Here is a 16,078-nt window from a genome sequence, read left to right as displayed (position 1 = left end):
TTGTCCTTCCCATTTCTCTCTAGGACAATAGAATGAAAAAGGATGGGTAAAAGAGCAGAAGTGTCTTTTCCAATATTCAGAATTCCCCTCAGGTTGAACCTGCTATTAGTATAAATCTGCGTAGCAGCTTGGGAGGCTAGTAGAGTATATGTGACTTCTGTTTCAATTAAATTGCATTGATATTTTTATTCATGGTTTTACACCCCTCCCCCGGCTGCCAGCCAGCATTTGCTTCGCCACGGTATCTGAGCTCATAAGTTACAGTAATTTCTGTTTGACTACGCTACACAGCGACATGTTTATGGTTAAATTCAATACCACGGTATGGTCAGCATGCTGGTCTTTAAATGACAGGTTGCCTTTATCTTGCTCCGAGCACATCATTACGCAGCTCCAGCGATGCTATGTCTGATGCAGCAAGACTCCATTATAACACTCGCAGGTCCACCCACTGCAAATAGTTTCCTGACAAAGGGCCTTTTCAACAAATTGTTATGTTCTGCAGCACTCTTGACCCCCTTTCTCTGATATTCATTTTGGGAATCCCTCATGCTAGAGAATTCAGCAGGATCATTTCAGCTGCTGACTAGAAAAAACACTGCAGCTGATTTACCATACAAGGAGCTGTATGTGAAGTTGAGTTCCCACCACCAAAGTGGGCTTAAACTGCAAAGTTCTAGAGTGGGTTTCAGTCTCTCCAAGGGTAAAGCCGAATCTCTTGGATCCTGCAAAATCCAAACCTGGATTTGGATTTTAAATTGTGCCAATTCTTAGGGGCGTTTACACCCTGAGATTTGGTTTGCATTCACCTTTAGTTGTGCCAGGTGCATTCCCATGTCTCCGTAGGATGCAGATAACCAGCCATGTCTATGTGTCTTTCAATTGAAGCATCTTCCTGACTGCTATCCTGGGATTGCCTGAAGCTCTGATCCCAGTCCAGCTGTTGTGGGTGAACCTGGTGACTGATGGGCTCCCTGCCACTGCTCTGGGATTCAACCCCCCTGACCTAGACATCATGGATAAACTTCCCCGCAACCCCAGGGAGCCTCTCATCAGTGGCTGGCTTTTCTTCCGCTACCTTGCCATTGGAGGTGAGAGGCTGTGGCTGCAGACAGTGCTGTGAATGGCTTCAGCTTGCATAAAGTAACTGCAAACCTGCTTATATCAGGAGTGTGGTCTTCACTGAGATCTCTAGAGCAGGCAGTGGAAGATAGTCCTGTCGCCAGTTCAGAGAGGTGTAATACCCAAAGCAAATCTATTCCTTACTTAAGACTGGAGCTTTCAGACAAGAGGCAGCTCCCCAAAGGGTCATTCCCTGCCAAGACCCAGTCCAGGAAAAGGGTATATTAATCCCAGTGTGCTCTTTCTGGACATTGAGCCAAAGCTGTGGTATATAATTTACACTGAACTTTACTTCTTGTAGCCTAAGATACTGCTGCTTTGACAGCAGAAGTTTCATTCTCTGATGAGTGATCAGTGTGACGAAATTATTAGCAAAGCTAACCGCACCTTATCGTGCATCAGCGGATGCATGACAGATAGAACCAAGGAGGTGATACTTCCCCTCTGGCATTGGTCAGACCACAGTTGGAGTACTGCGTCCAGTTTTGGCCGCTGTACTTTTCAAAGGATGTGGATAACCTCGAAGGTCTGGAGGAGGTGGTCCCCTCATATGGTTAAGGGTTTGCAAGTCTCTCCAAGGAGAGACTGAGGGCCCTGGACCTCTTCAGCCTCTGCAAGAGAAGCCTGAGAGGTGATCTTGTGGCCGCCTACAAATTCATCGAGGAGGCATGGCAAGGAATCAGATGCTTTGCTCAGCAGGGCGCCTTTTGGGGTAACAAGGAACAGTGGTCACAAACTGACAGAGAGCAGATTTAGGCTAGATATCAGGAAAAGCTTCTTCACGGTAAGGGTGGCCAAAATTTGGAGTGGACTTCCGAGGGAGGTGGTGCTCTCCCTTACCTTGGGGGTCTTTAAGAGAAGGCTGGATACGCATCTGGCTGGGGTCATCTGACCCCAGCACTCTTTTGTGCCCAGGCAGGGAGTCGGACTTGATCTGTTGAAGTCCCTGCCAACCCTAACATCTATGAATCTGAGATGCGTAACTTTGGGATAAAACCACTGATGCTTGCTCTCCTTGGAAAAAGAGCAGAACCCTCTGCATTGTGCTAGTGAGCAGCACAGTGAATGGGGAAGCATATGATAAATCCAGTGCTTTATAGCTTCACAACTGGCTTTCTCTTTGGTTGCAGTATATGTTGGCCTGGCAACAGTGGGGGCAGCTACCTGGTGGTTTCTGTATGATGCTGAAGGGCCACAAGTTACCTTCTACCAGCTGGTATGTCATGGGTGAGGAGGGTGAAGAAGGGGAAGGGTTTGGTTTTTTTTATTGTTCCAGACGCACTTCTGTTTAGATCTCACTGAGCTATCACCCACGGCCTTCAAAGGAGAAAAAACTTCTTTCCAACCTTCCCTTCTTTTTTTTTTTTTTTCTTCAGGTTTAAAACTTTATTAGAAAATGCTAAAAACTGTAGTTATTTTTGGCTTTGGAGAATTGAAAGAGAATATAGGACCTTGTGCACAGCAGCTACGTGGATACATAGTTGGTACATGTCGATACAGTCTAAAACGCACAGTTTAGTCATGCAGCAAACAGTAACCCAAGGTAAAAGGGTTAAAAAGCTCCAATGCTATGATAGGAAGAGTGGTAAGACCGTGCACATGGTAACTACGCTGGTAGAGTTGTAAGGTGGCAAGACTTTTTTTAGACAATGGTTTTAGCATGCAGCATACAATTCCTGGCATAGGGAATATTCAAAGTTGTACAATTGCTGGTGTTGGGAATATTAATTTTGAAACATTCTCAAATCACTGGTGAGCTGTGTATTAAAACAAATGTCTCCTTCTGAGCGACATTCCCTGCTTCCCTTGTATTGGCTGATCAGCACTGAGGGCTGTACCCAAAAATGTAAGGCTAAAAACAGATGTCATTTAATCTAGGGCTGATTGTCCCGGGCTTTGACCCAGTCAGAACAGGGAGAGGACAGTCATTTACTCACACACACACACACACACACACACACACACACACACACACACACACACACACACACACACACACACACACACACACACACACACACACACACACACACACACACACACACACACACACACACACACACACACACACACACACACCCCCCCCCCCCCCCCCGTTCAAATGGCAGTTAACTCAGATTACCTGCTATAGTTTCCCCAGCAAGGCGTTTAATTCAGATACTTCACAGGGACTAACATGGGACAGTACTGTTGACAGTCTGTAGGATCCCAGGATAAAATCCCAGGAGAAATCTCTCTTTAATCTAAGAGGTATCTCTAATTACTTGTGTGTTCTCCAGGTAGGAAGCCCACTGATGTGCTCACCATCCACATCGCTGGGGTAGCCCTAGGATAGATTCTAGTGAAGGCAGCAAGAATTGAAGTTAACTCATGTAATCCCCGTCAGTCTTGTTAGGTGGAGAGAGGTAAAACTTTCCTTGCAGAGAAGATATGTTAAGCCCCTTTAAGTAAATTGGTTATTACCCTGTATGTGGAAGATGTTAAAGAGGTTCTCTCACCAGATCCACTTCTCTCTAGGGACAAGTTAGTGGAGCTGACACAAACTGAGGTTACAGCAGATGGGGGTCATAGAGGAAATCGGATAAACTAAACACCAGCAAATCACTAGGGCCCGATGGCATTCACTTAAGGTCCTGAAGGAGCTCAGATTGGAGGCTGATGAGCTCTTAACTGCAGTATGCAACCTATCACTAAAAACAGCCACGGTAGCAGAGGACTGGAGGGTTGCCAATTTGACTACAATATTTAAAAAAGGCTCTAGAGGGGACACGGGGAGCTGTAGGCCAGCGAGCCCAACTTCAGTTCCTGGAAAATTAGTAGAAATAATAGTAACAATAATAATCATTTGTTCAGCACATGAACGTGACTTGCTGGGGAGGAGTCCAAAGGAAATCATGCCTACTAGAGTTGTTTGGGGGTGTCAATAAGCAGGTGCATCCGAGTGATCCAATTGACAAGGTGTATGTGGACTTCCAAAAAACCTTTGATACAGTTCCCCATCAGAGGCTCTTAACTAAGTTGGGTAGTCACAGGATTGCAAGGAACGTACAGGTATGGATTAGAAATTGGCTTAAAATAGAAAACAAAGAGCGAGCATAAATGGTCAGTTTTCAGGATGGAAAGAAGTAAACAGTAGGGTCCTCCAGGGATCTGTTTTGGGGCCAGTGCTGTGTCACATGTTCATAAATGATCTGGAAAAGGGGGTGAGTAGATGACAAAATTATTCAAAGTGGTAAAGACCAAGGCTGATTGAGGAACTGCGGAAGGATCTGGCACAGCTGAGCGAATGGGCAACTAAACAACAGATGACCTTGAATGTAGATAAGTGTAAAGTGATGCACCTGGGCAAAAATGACCTGAACTATTCCTGTACTGTGATGGGCTCTACATTAGCTGTTATCACAGAGGAAGGAGATTTGAGAGTTGTCAGTATAATAATTACAGGAGGCACAGAGAAGGGCAAAGGATGACTAGTGGTATGGAGGGGCTTCCATATGAGGAGAGACGAAAGAGGCTAGGCCTATTCAAGTTAGAAAAGAGACACTTTAGGGGTGGGGTGAATGTGATGCAGGTTTACAAGATACTAAATGGTGCAGAGGAAGTAAATAGGGCTTTACTGTTCACTCTCTCTTACAGTATGAAAACTAGGGGTCACACAATGAAATTAGTAGGTAGTAAGTTTAAAACTGACAAAAGGAAGTTCCTGTTTGCACAGGATGCAATTAAAGTGTGGAACTCATTGCCACCAGATGTGGAACCTGACATTTAGCCAGATTCAACAATTCTTGGAGGAAAGAGGTGTCTGTAGCTATTGAGCTCGAGAGTTAGGGATACAGCCTCTGAATTAAAACTTCCTAGACCTTAAATGTTAGATGCTGCAAGTAAGAGAGGATCCCTGGAAAGAAACCCTGGCCATGCCCCGTTCGCTGTCCCTTTCAGCTTCTGCTTTCTGCCACTGTGACTCCCATCTTACATAGGTCAGATGGACCTATGGTCTGGCCCAGTAAATGGCCATTCTTACGTATTTAGGGCATCTAGTGCCAGAGTAACTACTGTGTAGACTAATTACTATTATATTCGTTGCGTCAGCATTTAAAATTCTAACCGAGACCAAAGCCCTGCTGTGCCAGGTGCTGTACTAAATCATGAGAGGAGACCATCCTGGCCTCAAAGCATGTACTCTCAAAACAAGCAAGACCTACCAAAGGCAGGAAGGGAAGGAGCAGGACAGAGAGGAGATTAGCTTGCTCAGCGGGTCAGAAATAGAGCCCTCGTCTCTTGGCTTTGGATCCATACGACTAGCAAGGATTTCTGTACATGAGTTGGAATTTACTTTTCTGCAGACTCCCTTAATTCTCTTCTGTAAGCTGAGTGTGTGTTTATCTTGCCCTTGCTGCCCATGCTGTGGCTTTCAACAAGTCTGTGGTTAACACTATTTGCTGCGGTAAATATATTTTTTTTTAACAGAGACGTGTGTCCACTTGGAACTAAACTGAAACCACTCATTAATTTCCCGTAGGCAACCTAGCTGCTATTACATGATCTGTACTGTCATAGGCTGGAGTCAAACCAGAAGATGATTTGCTGCAGGTGCTTATTGGTCCCCCTGTTCCAAGGAATGGTTAATGGATCCCCTGATAGTTGAGTCATTCCCTCAGGGGCCAGATATTTTTGCCTGTTTCATGACTTTCCTGCAGCTACCAGGACAGTGAATTTTCTCTACGAGGTAACCGTTTACTTGGTGTTTCTTATGCCAACAGAGAAACTTCATGCGATGCACAGAAGACAACCCCATCTTTGAAGGATTCGACTGTGAAATCTTTGAGTCTCATTACCCAACCACTATGGCACTGTCGGTGCTAGTGACAATTGAGATGTGCAATGCTCTGAACAGGTGTGGTATGTTCAGGAATGTCAGATCTTGATGCAAAGCCATCCATGCCAACTGTGTTATTCTCTGCAGAGACAGCGATGTGAATGCATTTAGTTCTCTAAGATCCAGTTTAGCAATTTGGCAATATCTGGGCCCATTTGAGCTGGGTGTTCAAGGTCAAAGCTATTTCAGGCCTAAGGTCCTGGCTTAGATCAGAGGATACTGAAATTTCAATTAGCATATAGGTCCCCTGGTAGCTTAGGGTCTAAACAAGGTGGGATCAGAGCTTTGTATTGGAGGTCCTTGGTTTATCTCTGTAAGGCATATTTTGATTTTGTACTTGCACCTGTCCAATAAGATTGGAAATTCACTGAAAAAAGTGTGATATCAGCCATGCCACAGTAAATCCACTGTAGTATTTATATATTTCACTTGAAAGTCTTTTATTTCTACTGACTAGAAGAGCTACAGGGTATATTGATTGAACCAAGGTACCCTTGTAAGGATTAGGAATATATTTCACAGTTTCTTTGAGCCAACACCTTCCTCTTTGCTTTCATAGCGTGTCTGAAAACCAGTCGTTGCTGAGGATGCCACCATGGCTGAACCTCTGGCTTCTCGGGGCTATAATCATGTCCATGGCACTGCACTTCTTGATTCTTTATGTGAAGCCTATGCCTGTAAGTGATACCACTGGCCCAGTATATGGGGTCATGGGGTTGTGCTTTTGATAGCACCATTCCAGGGACCATCTTTTGGTTTTGTGCATTTCAGGGAGACTTCCCCAAAGGTAGAACTTTTGGGGGTTGTTTTGCTAGGATATGGGACTGAAAGTGAGGTGATCAGGAGAATGGGGTTCTCTCCCTGGCATTGTCATGAGATTGCTATGGGCAGGTCACCACCCCTGTTTTTGCCTCATTTTTCCCCATCTGGAAAGTGGGCATAATTATATCACCTGTCCTTTGCAAAGTTCCATAGTGTTCTCATTATGACCAGAATGGAGGCCTCATCTTCTACACAATCCAGAATGGTCTTGGCTATGTACTCAGGATATTCCTTGTCCCAGTGATTGGCTATTTATAACCAGAAAATGAATCTTACGTTCTGAGCTCTGTCTCCTTTGTGTTTTAATTTATGATCCTCTCTTACCTTGCAGCTAATCTTCCAGGTAACCCCCCTGAGCTGGCCACAGTGGGTGGTTGTACTGAAAATTTCCTTGCCTGTTATCCTGCTTGATGAAGGACTCAAGTATCTTTCCCGCAACCATCTAGAAGGTGAGTGCTGTCCAAATAACGGATGCTCCCATTCCTTATCTGCTACACAGTGCTTGCTTTGTGCTTTCAGGGCCATCTCATTGATCACTTCTGCTGATACTACTCATGCTTGCTTTTCCCCAGGGTGGCCTGTTACAAGGGACTCTTTCCTTATCTTTTTACCTAATCTCTAAGACCAGACACAAGGGTTGATGCAAAAATATTGTTGTCCATTACTGACTTGCAGTCCATTGGAACAACTTTCCCATGCTGTTTTCCAACTGCCCACTGCCTTCCTTAAGGACCTGCACCAACTCCGTAATAAACCTTCTTGGTAATGTTACTGGAAAGAGGATTCTTCAAGAATCTGTTTCTTCCAAGCATCCTTCCCATGTTCTTCTCCTGAGCCTGTCCCCAGAAGGATGTTTTCTCTTATGTTTGCCATTTCTGTTTTAGGATCAAAACCCCCAAGAGGTGCCGAGTATATGAAATGTTGCTTAGCTTCAGTGACTGTTGCAAGTGCTTAACCATTTTCAGACTTTCTCTCGCGTTGGAAATGGGAAATGTGTTATCAGAGATGTCCAGTTCTGTGCTACAGGCATCAGTAGAAGGGGTTCCCACTGGTGTCAGTGCCGGCAGGTTTGGTCCCTGTCCTGTAAAGTACTGCAGACATTTAGAGACCTCTAAGAGTGATGGTGAATAATCTACTGTTGTCTACTTTTTGCAGTGAAGCATTTCAGTGAGTGACCTGAATGTGCTAAGTTAAGCATTTTTTGCTTTTTTTTCCCCTGTCAAATGTTGTAGCCTTTTGAGTATGTCTGCCAAGTCACCTTCCAAACTCAGTCCTGCTGCTTTCCTGATATCATCCTGAGTGCACCTGTGGTGCATGTTCCTTAATTAGCTCACTCATTCTCCAGGACTGTGTTCGAAAGCGAGATCTGGGCTCTGATGTTGAGGTGATTAGAAGTTCAGCAGAAGATTGGATATTGCCTTTTAGAGTGTGTACCCACCCCCATCAGTACGGGCAAAAAGGGGAGATCCAGGAAGACTGCAGACCCATTCAGGCTCCCTGTCAGTTCCTGTGATGGGAGGAGGTTCAACTTATTCTTTTCAGAAGAGAAAAGAGTTTGGATAATGAGCCCCAAGAGGCCTGGACCTTGCTTTTTTTTGATCATGGGTGACTCATGGATGATCTGGCACAGCAATTGAACTCTGTTCTTGCTTCACCCCCAGTAGATAGTTTGATCACATGAGTAAGGATTCCACTGCATGCATGTGTATCCAGCCTGCCTATTTTTTCAGTAGTTCTCCCATTTCATGGTTGAGGACTGGTTCTCCTTTGCCATGCTGAGAAGAGTTTCTTTGGGAGAGGAACAGGGGATACTTTGGCCATGGGTCTGGACAAGAATAAGATTGTGGGGAGAACTTTTTTGCATACTCTTGGCTCATGTGCAGTATACTTGATTTTTTTTTTTTTTTAGTGGTGCTTTGCATCTTCAGTGTCACCAGTTATATAGGTGTCACTGTAGCCTACAGAACTCTTAATTATGAGGGATGATGGAAACAGCTCACCTTTGCTCCAGAGTACAGGCTGAGTTTGCAGGCTGGTCTTTTTGTGTTTGCATACAAGCTAATCATGTTTTTATATGGAAATGTTGAAAGGGGAGTCCATAATGCTATTTTTGGAGTTACTTTTTAGGGCAGAAATACACTCCAAAAATGTGAAGAGTATTACTCTCCTGAGCAAGAAATCTCGGTACATATCTATGGTATTAAATAGGGATGCATTCCCTTTTTGTTGTGGATTATTTTGTGAATATCAGATTGGTTGGCTTCTGCTTATGGCCTAGTGATTCGTAACTAGTAAATTATTCAAGTTGCCCACTATTAGGAAATAAAGATAGATGGGGCCCTTTTTAATAAGCAAGAGGAAAATGCCTTTTTCTTGGTTGACCATGACATTTTTCTGAAAGTTAGTCAGATTCTTGATTTTTATTTTTCCTTGTTTTACTCTCGATTCCCAAAACCATAATGGAACAATAGCCTTATGGTCCAGGCCCAGAACGAGGATTTAAGAGAGAAGTTGGATGCTCGGTTCTGCCATACCTTGTTGTGTAATCCTTGACCAAGTCACTTTTAATATTTATAGACGTCACTTGACCATCTGTAAAACGGGGGTAATTCTTTCTCTTCTATTTCTTGTTTTTGTCTATTCAGACTGAAAGCTCATTGGGGCAAGACTTTTTTTTTTTTTTAATTCTGTGCATGCAGGGTCCTGAGTGTTACGGTGCTCTTGCTGCTACTGCAATAGAAACCACAATTCTGAACTAGTGCAATCACGTCCCTGGATATTTGTTGCTGCTGGGTCCTATATGCCATGCTGCCAATCCACCTGTTCCATTTCATACCTTTCACCCACACTGTTACAGTGCTGCATCACGCTAATGCTGATTTTTCTGTGATTTGCCTCATGTCCCATGACAGCAAGGGGTTCTGACACCACTATTTAATCACGGCAAGAGACCACAATCATACCAGGCTCTGCTTGAATTGTCACTTTCTTAAAAGAAAAAAATCCTTTGTTTGTTCAGTCAAATTCCTCTGAATATTATTGAGAAATATCCCTTAAATCTGGCATTGTCATTTTTCACCAGGAATTCTCAAGACAGTCAGAAACATGTGGAATGGGGAGCACCAGCTGAAAGCCTGCAGGACTCCAGATCACACAGGGTTGGCTCTCTCTCGTGTATATTGTCCCTGTCAATCACGTTCCTGTCCCCTTGCCAAACTCGCTGCGTCCTGTGGTAACCCAGCTGTGCAGCCCCTGGGTGGATTGTCTGAACAGCTCTTGGGCATACGTTCTGGCAGATGTCCAGCAGTGAAATGTGTGGTCATGACTTGCAGCTGCAGGACCACACAGTCCAGTAGCATTGCCGGTTTTGGTGTGAATCGTGTCGTCAGTGAAAAAGGGTATATCTATGTAAGGAGTGTGCTGACAGTGGTACTCTCACAGCATTAAAATGTATGGCACGCCTAAGGATGAGACAGTGGAAATAGTCTTAGTTCCATTAGAGCCATTTTTATATCCACTCAAGGTCAGAATTTTTTGGAAGGCTCAGCAGCTTCATCTGGGGCCACATTGCGGAAGAAGTCAAGACATCCATTATTCACTGGGAGGAGAGCTGTCTACCAGATCTCTCAGCTGTGTGTTGAGCAGCTGAAGTTCCAGCCCTTGGGTTTTTTTTTTTTGTGTTTTTTTTTTTTTTTAATTCCACATACGTCAGGGTGGGGATGGGAAGTCAGCCCAGCCACAGTCGGGCTGGGGAGGGGAACTGAGCAGTTCCCTTCCCCAGTCCCAGGCAGCAGCACTAGCTTCCCTCCCTCATCTGGCAGGCAGATCCCGCAGCCCCCATCTGCCTGCCAGATGAGAGAGGCTGTTTTGAGCTTCCCCATTATAGCTAATGGGCGAAATGTCGAATCAGCCTCGCCGTTTCGATGAAGCAAAGCAGAACAGCTTTTTCGAATTGAAATGAAATTCAAAACGAAATGCTGTTCCGTCAAAACGGAAAGTGCCATTTGGCACAGCCCTACTTAGCACGCTGGAAGGGGAGATTCTGGGGTTATGTAAAACAGCTTGGCCCATCCATTTTTAACTCTTGCCTTCCCAAGGGCTTGGACAAAGGAACATTTTGGACACTTTAAAAAGGGGTGAGGGAGCTGCTAGAGTGCGTATTAGCTGTTAGGAGGCAGCTGCTACATCTGCTTGCTCTTGTAGAGTGAAAAGTTGGTGAGTCTCGTCCTAATCTTGAACAACTTCTGAAGTCGGCGTGGTTTTGTTACACTTGTATTAAGATGGAACGATGCCTAGGAAACAGCTGCATCATCATGGCTGATAGCCCTAGCTTTTGACATGGACACAATTGTTATGTTTGTCTCTGCACCAGCTGTCTATTTCTGCAGTGTCCTTTCCTGTTCATCTCCCCTAAACTAAAGGATTCTCTTTTCAGCACCCCTTCAGCTGGTAGTCAGTCCATGCACACAGTCAGCTACGCCATCCATCTCTGGACCCCTTATTTCTCATGTGTCACTTTGAGAAGTGCTGAGCACAAGATGGCAAGTGTGAGTGAAGAACGTGGCAGTGTAACATTTTCAGTATATATGCAGCCAAATAAATATTTTGTTTGTTCTTTTTGATCGACACTGCATGTTGAGCAGTGCAATCCAGTCAGCTGCTCAAATCAGTTTCCAGCTCTTTTGGTGGTTTTCAGGCTATATCGAAGTGTGGAACAGGAGTTGAAACTAACCCTTCCAGTGCTCATTACCTTTCTTTTATCAACACCAAGCTTCATCTACATTCATACTACCCTTTTAACCCATTTTTAAATCACTCTGCAACTTCTTATGTTCTTAGTACCACCATTTTAAATATTTTTGTTTCATCTGCAAATGTATAATAGTTGCGTATTCATCTGCATCACTTCATTCCATTAATGTATTTTTTTTCTTGTGGAAGATTAGCAGTTTGTTCTCCTTGTTTTTCTGCCTTTGGCTCAATTTATAATCTGTAGATAAAGTTTCCTCCATCTATAGCTTCTGTGGTAGCCACTTAAGGGACACTTCCTGAAAGACTTCTTGAAAGACCAAATAAGTTAGCAGCCATTATTTTGGCTGCAGGTCATCCTAGTAGATTGAAGAGTGCAGTTGCTCTTTGCAGGACTTGTGTTGATGCTTTTTTTTCATATCTCATTTCAAGCTAATTTCTCTAGTTGTTTTTCATAATTGTCTTTAGTCTTTTGTTTCAGCCTACTTGCTTAGTTGTTAGGTGAAAGCTTAATTGGTCTTAGGCTCCCAAAACCTGCCCCCTGCTACTCTTGCTGTCACTCAGGCCTCTACAGTCAAGTTAAAGAGCAAAGTTTAGTCCCAAAGCTTGATGGTTAGAATGACTACGATATGCCGGTCTCTCTAGCAAGGTCACAAAAGATAATGTTGTGGCTAAAGAATCGCCTCTTTCCTCCTTTGACTTCCCAGTCTGATGGTCTCAGTACCCGCTTGTCTGTGGGCAACCTTTGGCATGAGCCCAAAGCAGGGGTTGAACTCATGCTTCTGAAACCATAATGAGATACCTGAACTGCTCTATTGCCATCTTCTTTTGTCTGCTGCAGTAGTTTATTTTTAATGAGGGGCTGTGTAGTTGTATTAGCAGGCCAGCCACCAAGGATAACTTGTCCAATTAAGTGCACATGAGATGTATTTGACTACTTGCATCTCTGAGCTGCAGACTCTTTTGACTGAATAACTGTTTGTAAGCATTTTAGTGCCATGGCAAAAAGCAGTGGAAGCAATGGATAGATAGGGCCTGATTTTTAGGTTTTGTGTAAATTGGGCAAAATTCCACTGACAGAACGACTTCAAGAGAAATGAGATCTGAAGCAGGACTCCATACTATTAAATGCCAAAATAATGGATGTATTTTTCTAAGCTGTGGAAACCTTGGCTTTGCTTCTGATCATAAATCAGGTGTGCCGTGTAGCAAAGATACCTGCTCTGTTATCTGCCAAAAAGATACTTCCCCTTAGAAATAACAAGAATCCATAAAAAGCTTCCAGGAGCATACAAAGGTCTCTGTAGTAATGCACTAACAATGTGGACTAAATAGTATTTCGTCCCTACTGGAGTCAGATACTGGATGAGATGGTGCTGTATTCCCAAGTTCATAATGTGTCCTTGTAGGGCAATTTCTCTCTGTAGTTACCTTAGCCAAACTCTTACATGGCAGGGAAAAGAATGTTTTTGTGTATACTAAGTTATTTGATTGAGTTAAGAGATGGTATCAAAAAGAATATTGCTGTTGCCTTTGGAAAGTGTGAACTTCCCCAAATGGGACCCTCATGTCTCACTGATTTGATTTTTTTTAAAATTATTATTATTATTATTATTATTATTATTATTACTTTAATTTAAAAAAAATTTTTTTACATGGTTTGAAAACTAGAAGAGGGAGTATGTGGTGGGGAAAACTCTTTGTAGAGTAAATACTAGAAGTTCACTTCAGCATGGCAATGCTCGGAAAGGTGGCTAGAGTACACTGAGTACTCTGTAAACTGAAAGCCTGTATTTAGGCACAGAAACTTCCGTGCAATGTGTTTCAGCTGTCCTGAAGGGAACTGCTTGAGGAGTGAAAAGTTATATTTTGCACCCTTTTGGAGGGGCCTTTGCTCTGAGCTAAAGCTGCAATGAAGGGTTCCAGCAGCAATGACATTTGTTCCCTGCATCACATGTAATGTTGCTCTTTGTTAGCAGCTCTATAGCTCTGGGGGGGTAGGGAACAACTTGTGTTGTATCCAAACAGCCAGATTTCTCCAGCATTCTCTGTTGTAGAAAGACAACGGTGGTTTTGGGTGATGTTTCATTAAGAAAGAAATAAAAAGAAAAGAAAAGGCAAGCATGCAAGTTTGGGTGAACATGTAGGTCAGACAAAAACGTGTAAGAGTTGAAAGCCCATGAGGACAAAGGGTTTAGCTTTGTGAGGCAGGAATAAAATGGTAGCAGGTAAACAATGGTCATAAATCAAAATGGGCCGTTTCTGTATTTAGCAAAAAATCCTTCCCTGATGAGCAGATAGTGTTGTTCAGGATTTTCAGGGTGTGACGTGTTTGAGGAGTCCAGTGATCATTAAAATGCAGTAGGGTTTGGGCACCTAACTCCCTAAGTTTTAAAGAATGTATGTTCTTCTTTAAAAATGCCAGGTTTAATGCAGGGCATCACGGTCCTTTGCATTTCAGATTTTATTAAAATCTACTGGGTGACATGTTCAAAAGTATCTTAAAGACACTTAGGCACATCCAGATGAGCACACACTTGGTTTGTGGCACTGCAAACAGCACGCACTGCACTTGCACATGTCCACCATGCTGCTAGTTTGCAGTGCAACGGTTTTTTTTTTTGTTGTTTCTTGTTTTTGTTTGTTTTTTTTACACCAGGATCTCCCAGTGTCCAAAAAAAAAGAAAATGCCAAGAAAATGCTGGGCAACCTATGTGGCAGCAGCATGCACCTCCCAAAACCACAGCCTGGCTGGCCAGTGCCATGCTCCGGCTGCTGGCCAGGCTCCGCACACCTGAATTGCTTCTGCTGCTGCCCTGGGAGGCTCATAAGTAAGGCTGGGGGGGCCAGCCTCCCCTGTCCTACCCAGAGCATTTTTTCCCTGCGCTAAGCCCACATACAAAAAGGGCAAAAAGCAGTGGTGCAAATTTGTGCTTCTGCTTCTTTTTTCCTGCAGCAACCACACACCCCTGATTGTGGGGATGTGGCCATAAGATCTAAAGTCTTGTTCACTTCCAGTGGGAGTTTAAACACCGGGGTCATTGAGGCACTCCGCTAGTGCTTTTGAGGCATTACACTGGTTTTTAACTGTTGTGTATTTCTTGACTTCTTTTGGTGTATCAGGATGTGTTAATTCTGTACTTTACAAAGATTAAAGCTAAATTGTTTCCGTTCCTGTCTTGTGCTAAGCACCACTTACTAGCAGAGGTAGCAGCTATAAGTGCAACGTAAACAGATCACTTAACTGTGCACTTTAAGTTGATCTGGGGCTCAAGTGTTATTTAGTAGGTTTAGGCATGTACTGTGGTAATTGTACAGGAGAGGAACTTCCAGAGTGCACTGTGGAAAGTGCATGTTGTAGAAAAGTGGGTAACCCTTGCAGTTTAAAAACTGAAACTGGAAACCAAGTTAAAATGGAACTTTATTTATTTTTTCCAGTCTCTGTGGCTGGTAACGTTAAAGAGCATGGAGGAGTTAAATGCAATCCCACAGGTTTTCAAAAATCCAACTGCAAGTAATACACAGGAGAGTAAGCGCATTTAAAAACTTGTCAGATACCATAGGAATCACTAGTGTAAGGGGAAAATTAACTTTGGCAACATTGTTGAAAAATTCTTTTTTTTTTTTAAAATGGATCAGACAAAAGCAACTTTCATCTGCAGTGATGAAACTGGATTTATTGATCAGCCCTACATTGCATCCTCAAGGAGGGACTTTACTAGCCAGGATTGTTAAAATGACAGTCCCTTGTGAGAGATGCAGTTGCCCTATTCCATGAAGCACAGTTAAATGTTTCTGAGACCTACCTTTCCAGTTCTTTTCTGAATGTGTGCTCTTATTGACAAAGGGGGTAGGTACTTGTAGCCTTTTCTGGGCTGAGTATTAATAGCTCCTTCCTGGGGCGCCCAAATGAAGTCACTGCAGCTGCTCAAAGATACCAGGACTGTTGGGCATTGGCCCCACATATTTAACATGAGATTTTCAAAGCTGATGGGAGAATTTATGCTCTCAATCCCCATTACAGAGGGCTTTAGCTCTGTAAAGCGTCATGTGTCAACACATGATGGCTGGACTCGATCTTCCGAGGTCTCTTCCAGCCGTAATGCCTGTGAAATCTATGAACGCCATAGTTTCTTTGAATGCTTAAGTATGAAATGTGTCATAGCAAGCATCTCCTGCTGCCATCAACTGGAAAAGAATGGCCTTGTGGCTGCAGCACAGGCTTAGGAGTTGGAGACATCTAGCGTCCAGGTCCCAACCTAGTTGTGATTGCTTAGAGCGATCTTGTCTAAATTACTCTGTGTGCCTCAGTTTCCCTATCAGTGGACTGGGGATAACTATTGACCTTCCAGTGGCTCACGACATGTTTACAGAGTGCTTGGATATCCTGGGAAAGAAAGTGTCTTAGAACTACATAGTGGTTTTGTTCCATGGCGGCTAAATGGGGCTTGGGGATCTGCATGTGAAAGATGCAGATAAAGGTGTATAAAGATGCCACGTTTTTGAGCT

The 16,078-nt window shown here is 43.6% G+C and overlaps 1 protein-coding gene across 2 annotated transcripts in view; it reads left to right on the top strand.

The window, feature by feature from the left end:
* Positions 1-16,078, top strand: part of ATP2A3 (ATPase sarcoplasmic/endoplasmic reticulum Ca2+ transporting 3) — a 164,823-nt gene that overhangs the window by 141,983 nt on the left and 6,762 nt on the right. Inside the window, exons 16-21 of one of the 2 annotated variants that reach the window (XM_090025268.1) lie at positions 889-1,091; positions 2,253-2,338; positions 5,883-6,016; positions 6,558-6,675; positions 7,152-7,269; positions 9,903-9,978. In XM_090025268.1, the coding sequence (XP_089881394.1) occupies positions 889-1,091; positions 2,253-2,338; positions 5,883-6,016; positions 6,558-6,675; positions 7,152-7,269; positions 9,903-9,978 (735 nt within the window). The remainder of the gene's footprint in view (positions 1-888; positions 1,092-2,252; positions 2,339-5,882; positions 6,017-6,557; positions 6,676-7,151; positions 7,270-9,902; positions 9,979-16,078) is intronic. The other variant, XM_090025269.1, reaches the window with a different exon arrangement.

Source organism: Crocodylus siamensis, chromosome 13 (genome assembly GCF_052110815.1).
Source record: "Crocodylus siamensis isolate JL-2025a chromosome 13, ASM5211081v1, whole genome shotgun sequence".
Taxonomy (NCBI): domain Eukaryota; kingdom Metazoa; phylum Chordata; order Crocodylia; family Crocodylidae; genus Crocodylus; species Crocodylus siamensis.
Note: the sequence above shows the minus strand (reverse complement) of the source record. Positions and strands in the feature narration are given on the sequence as shown.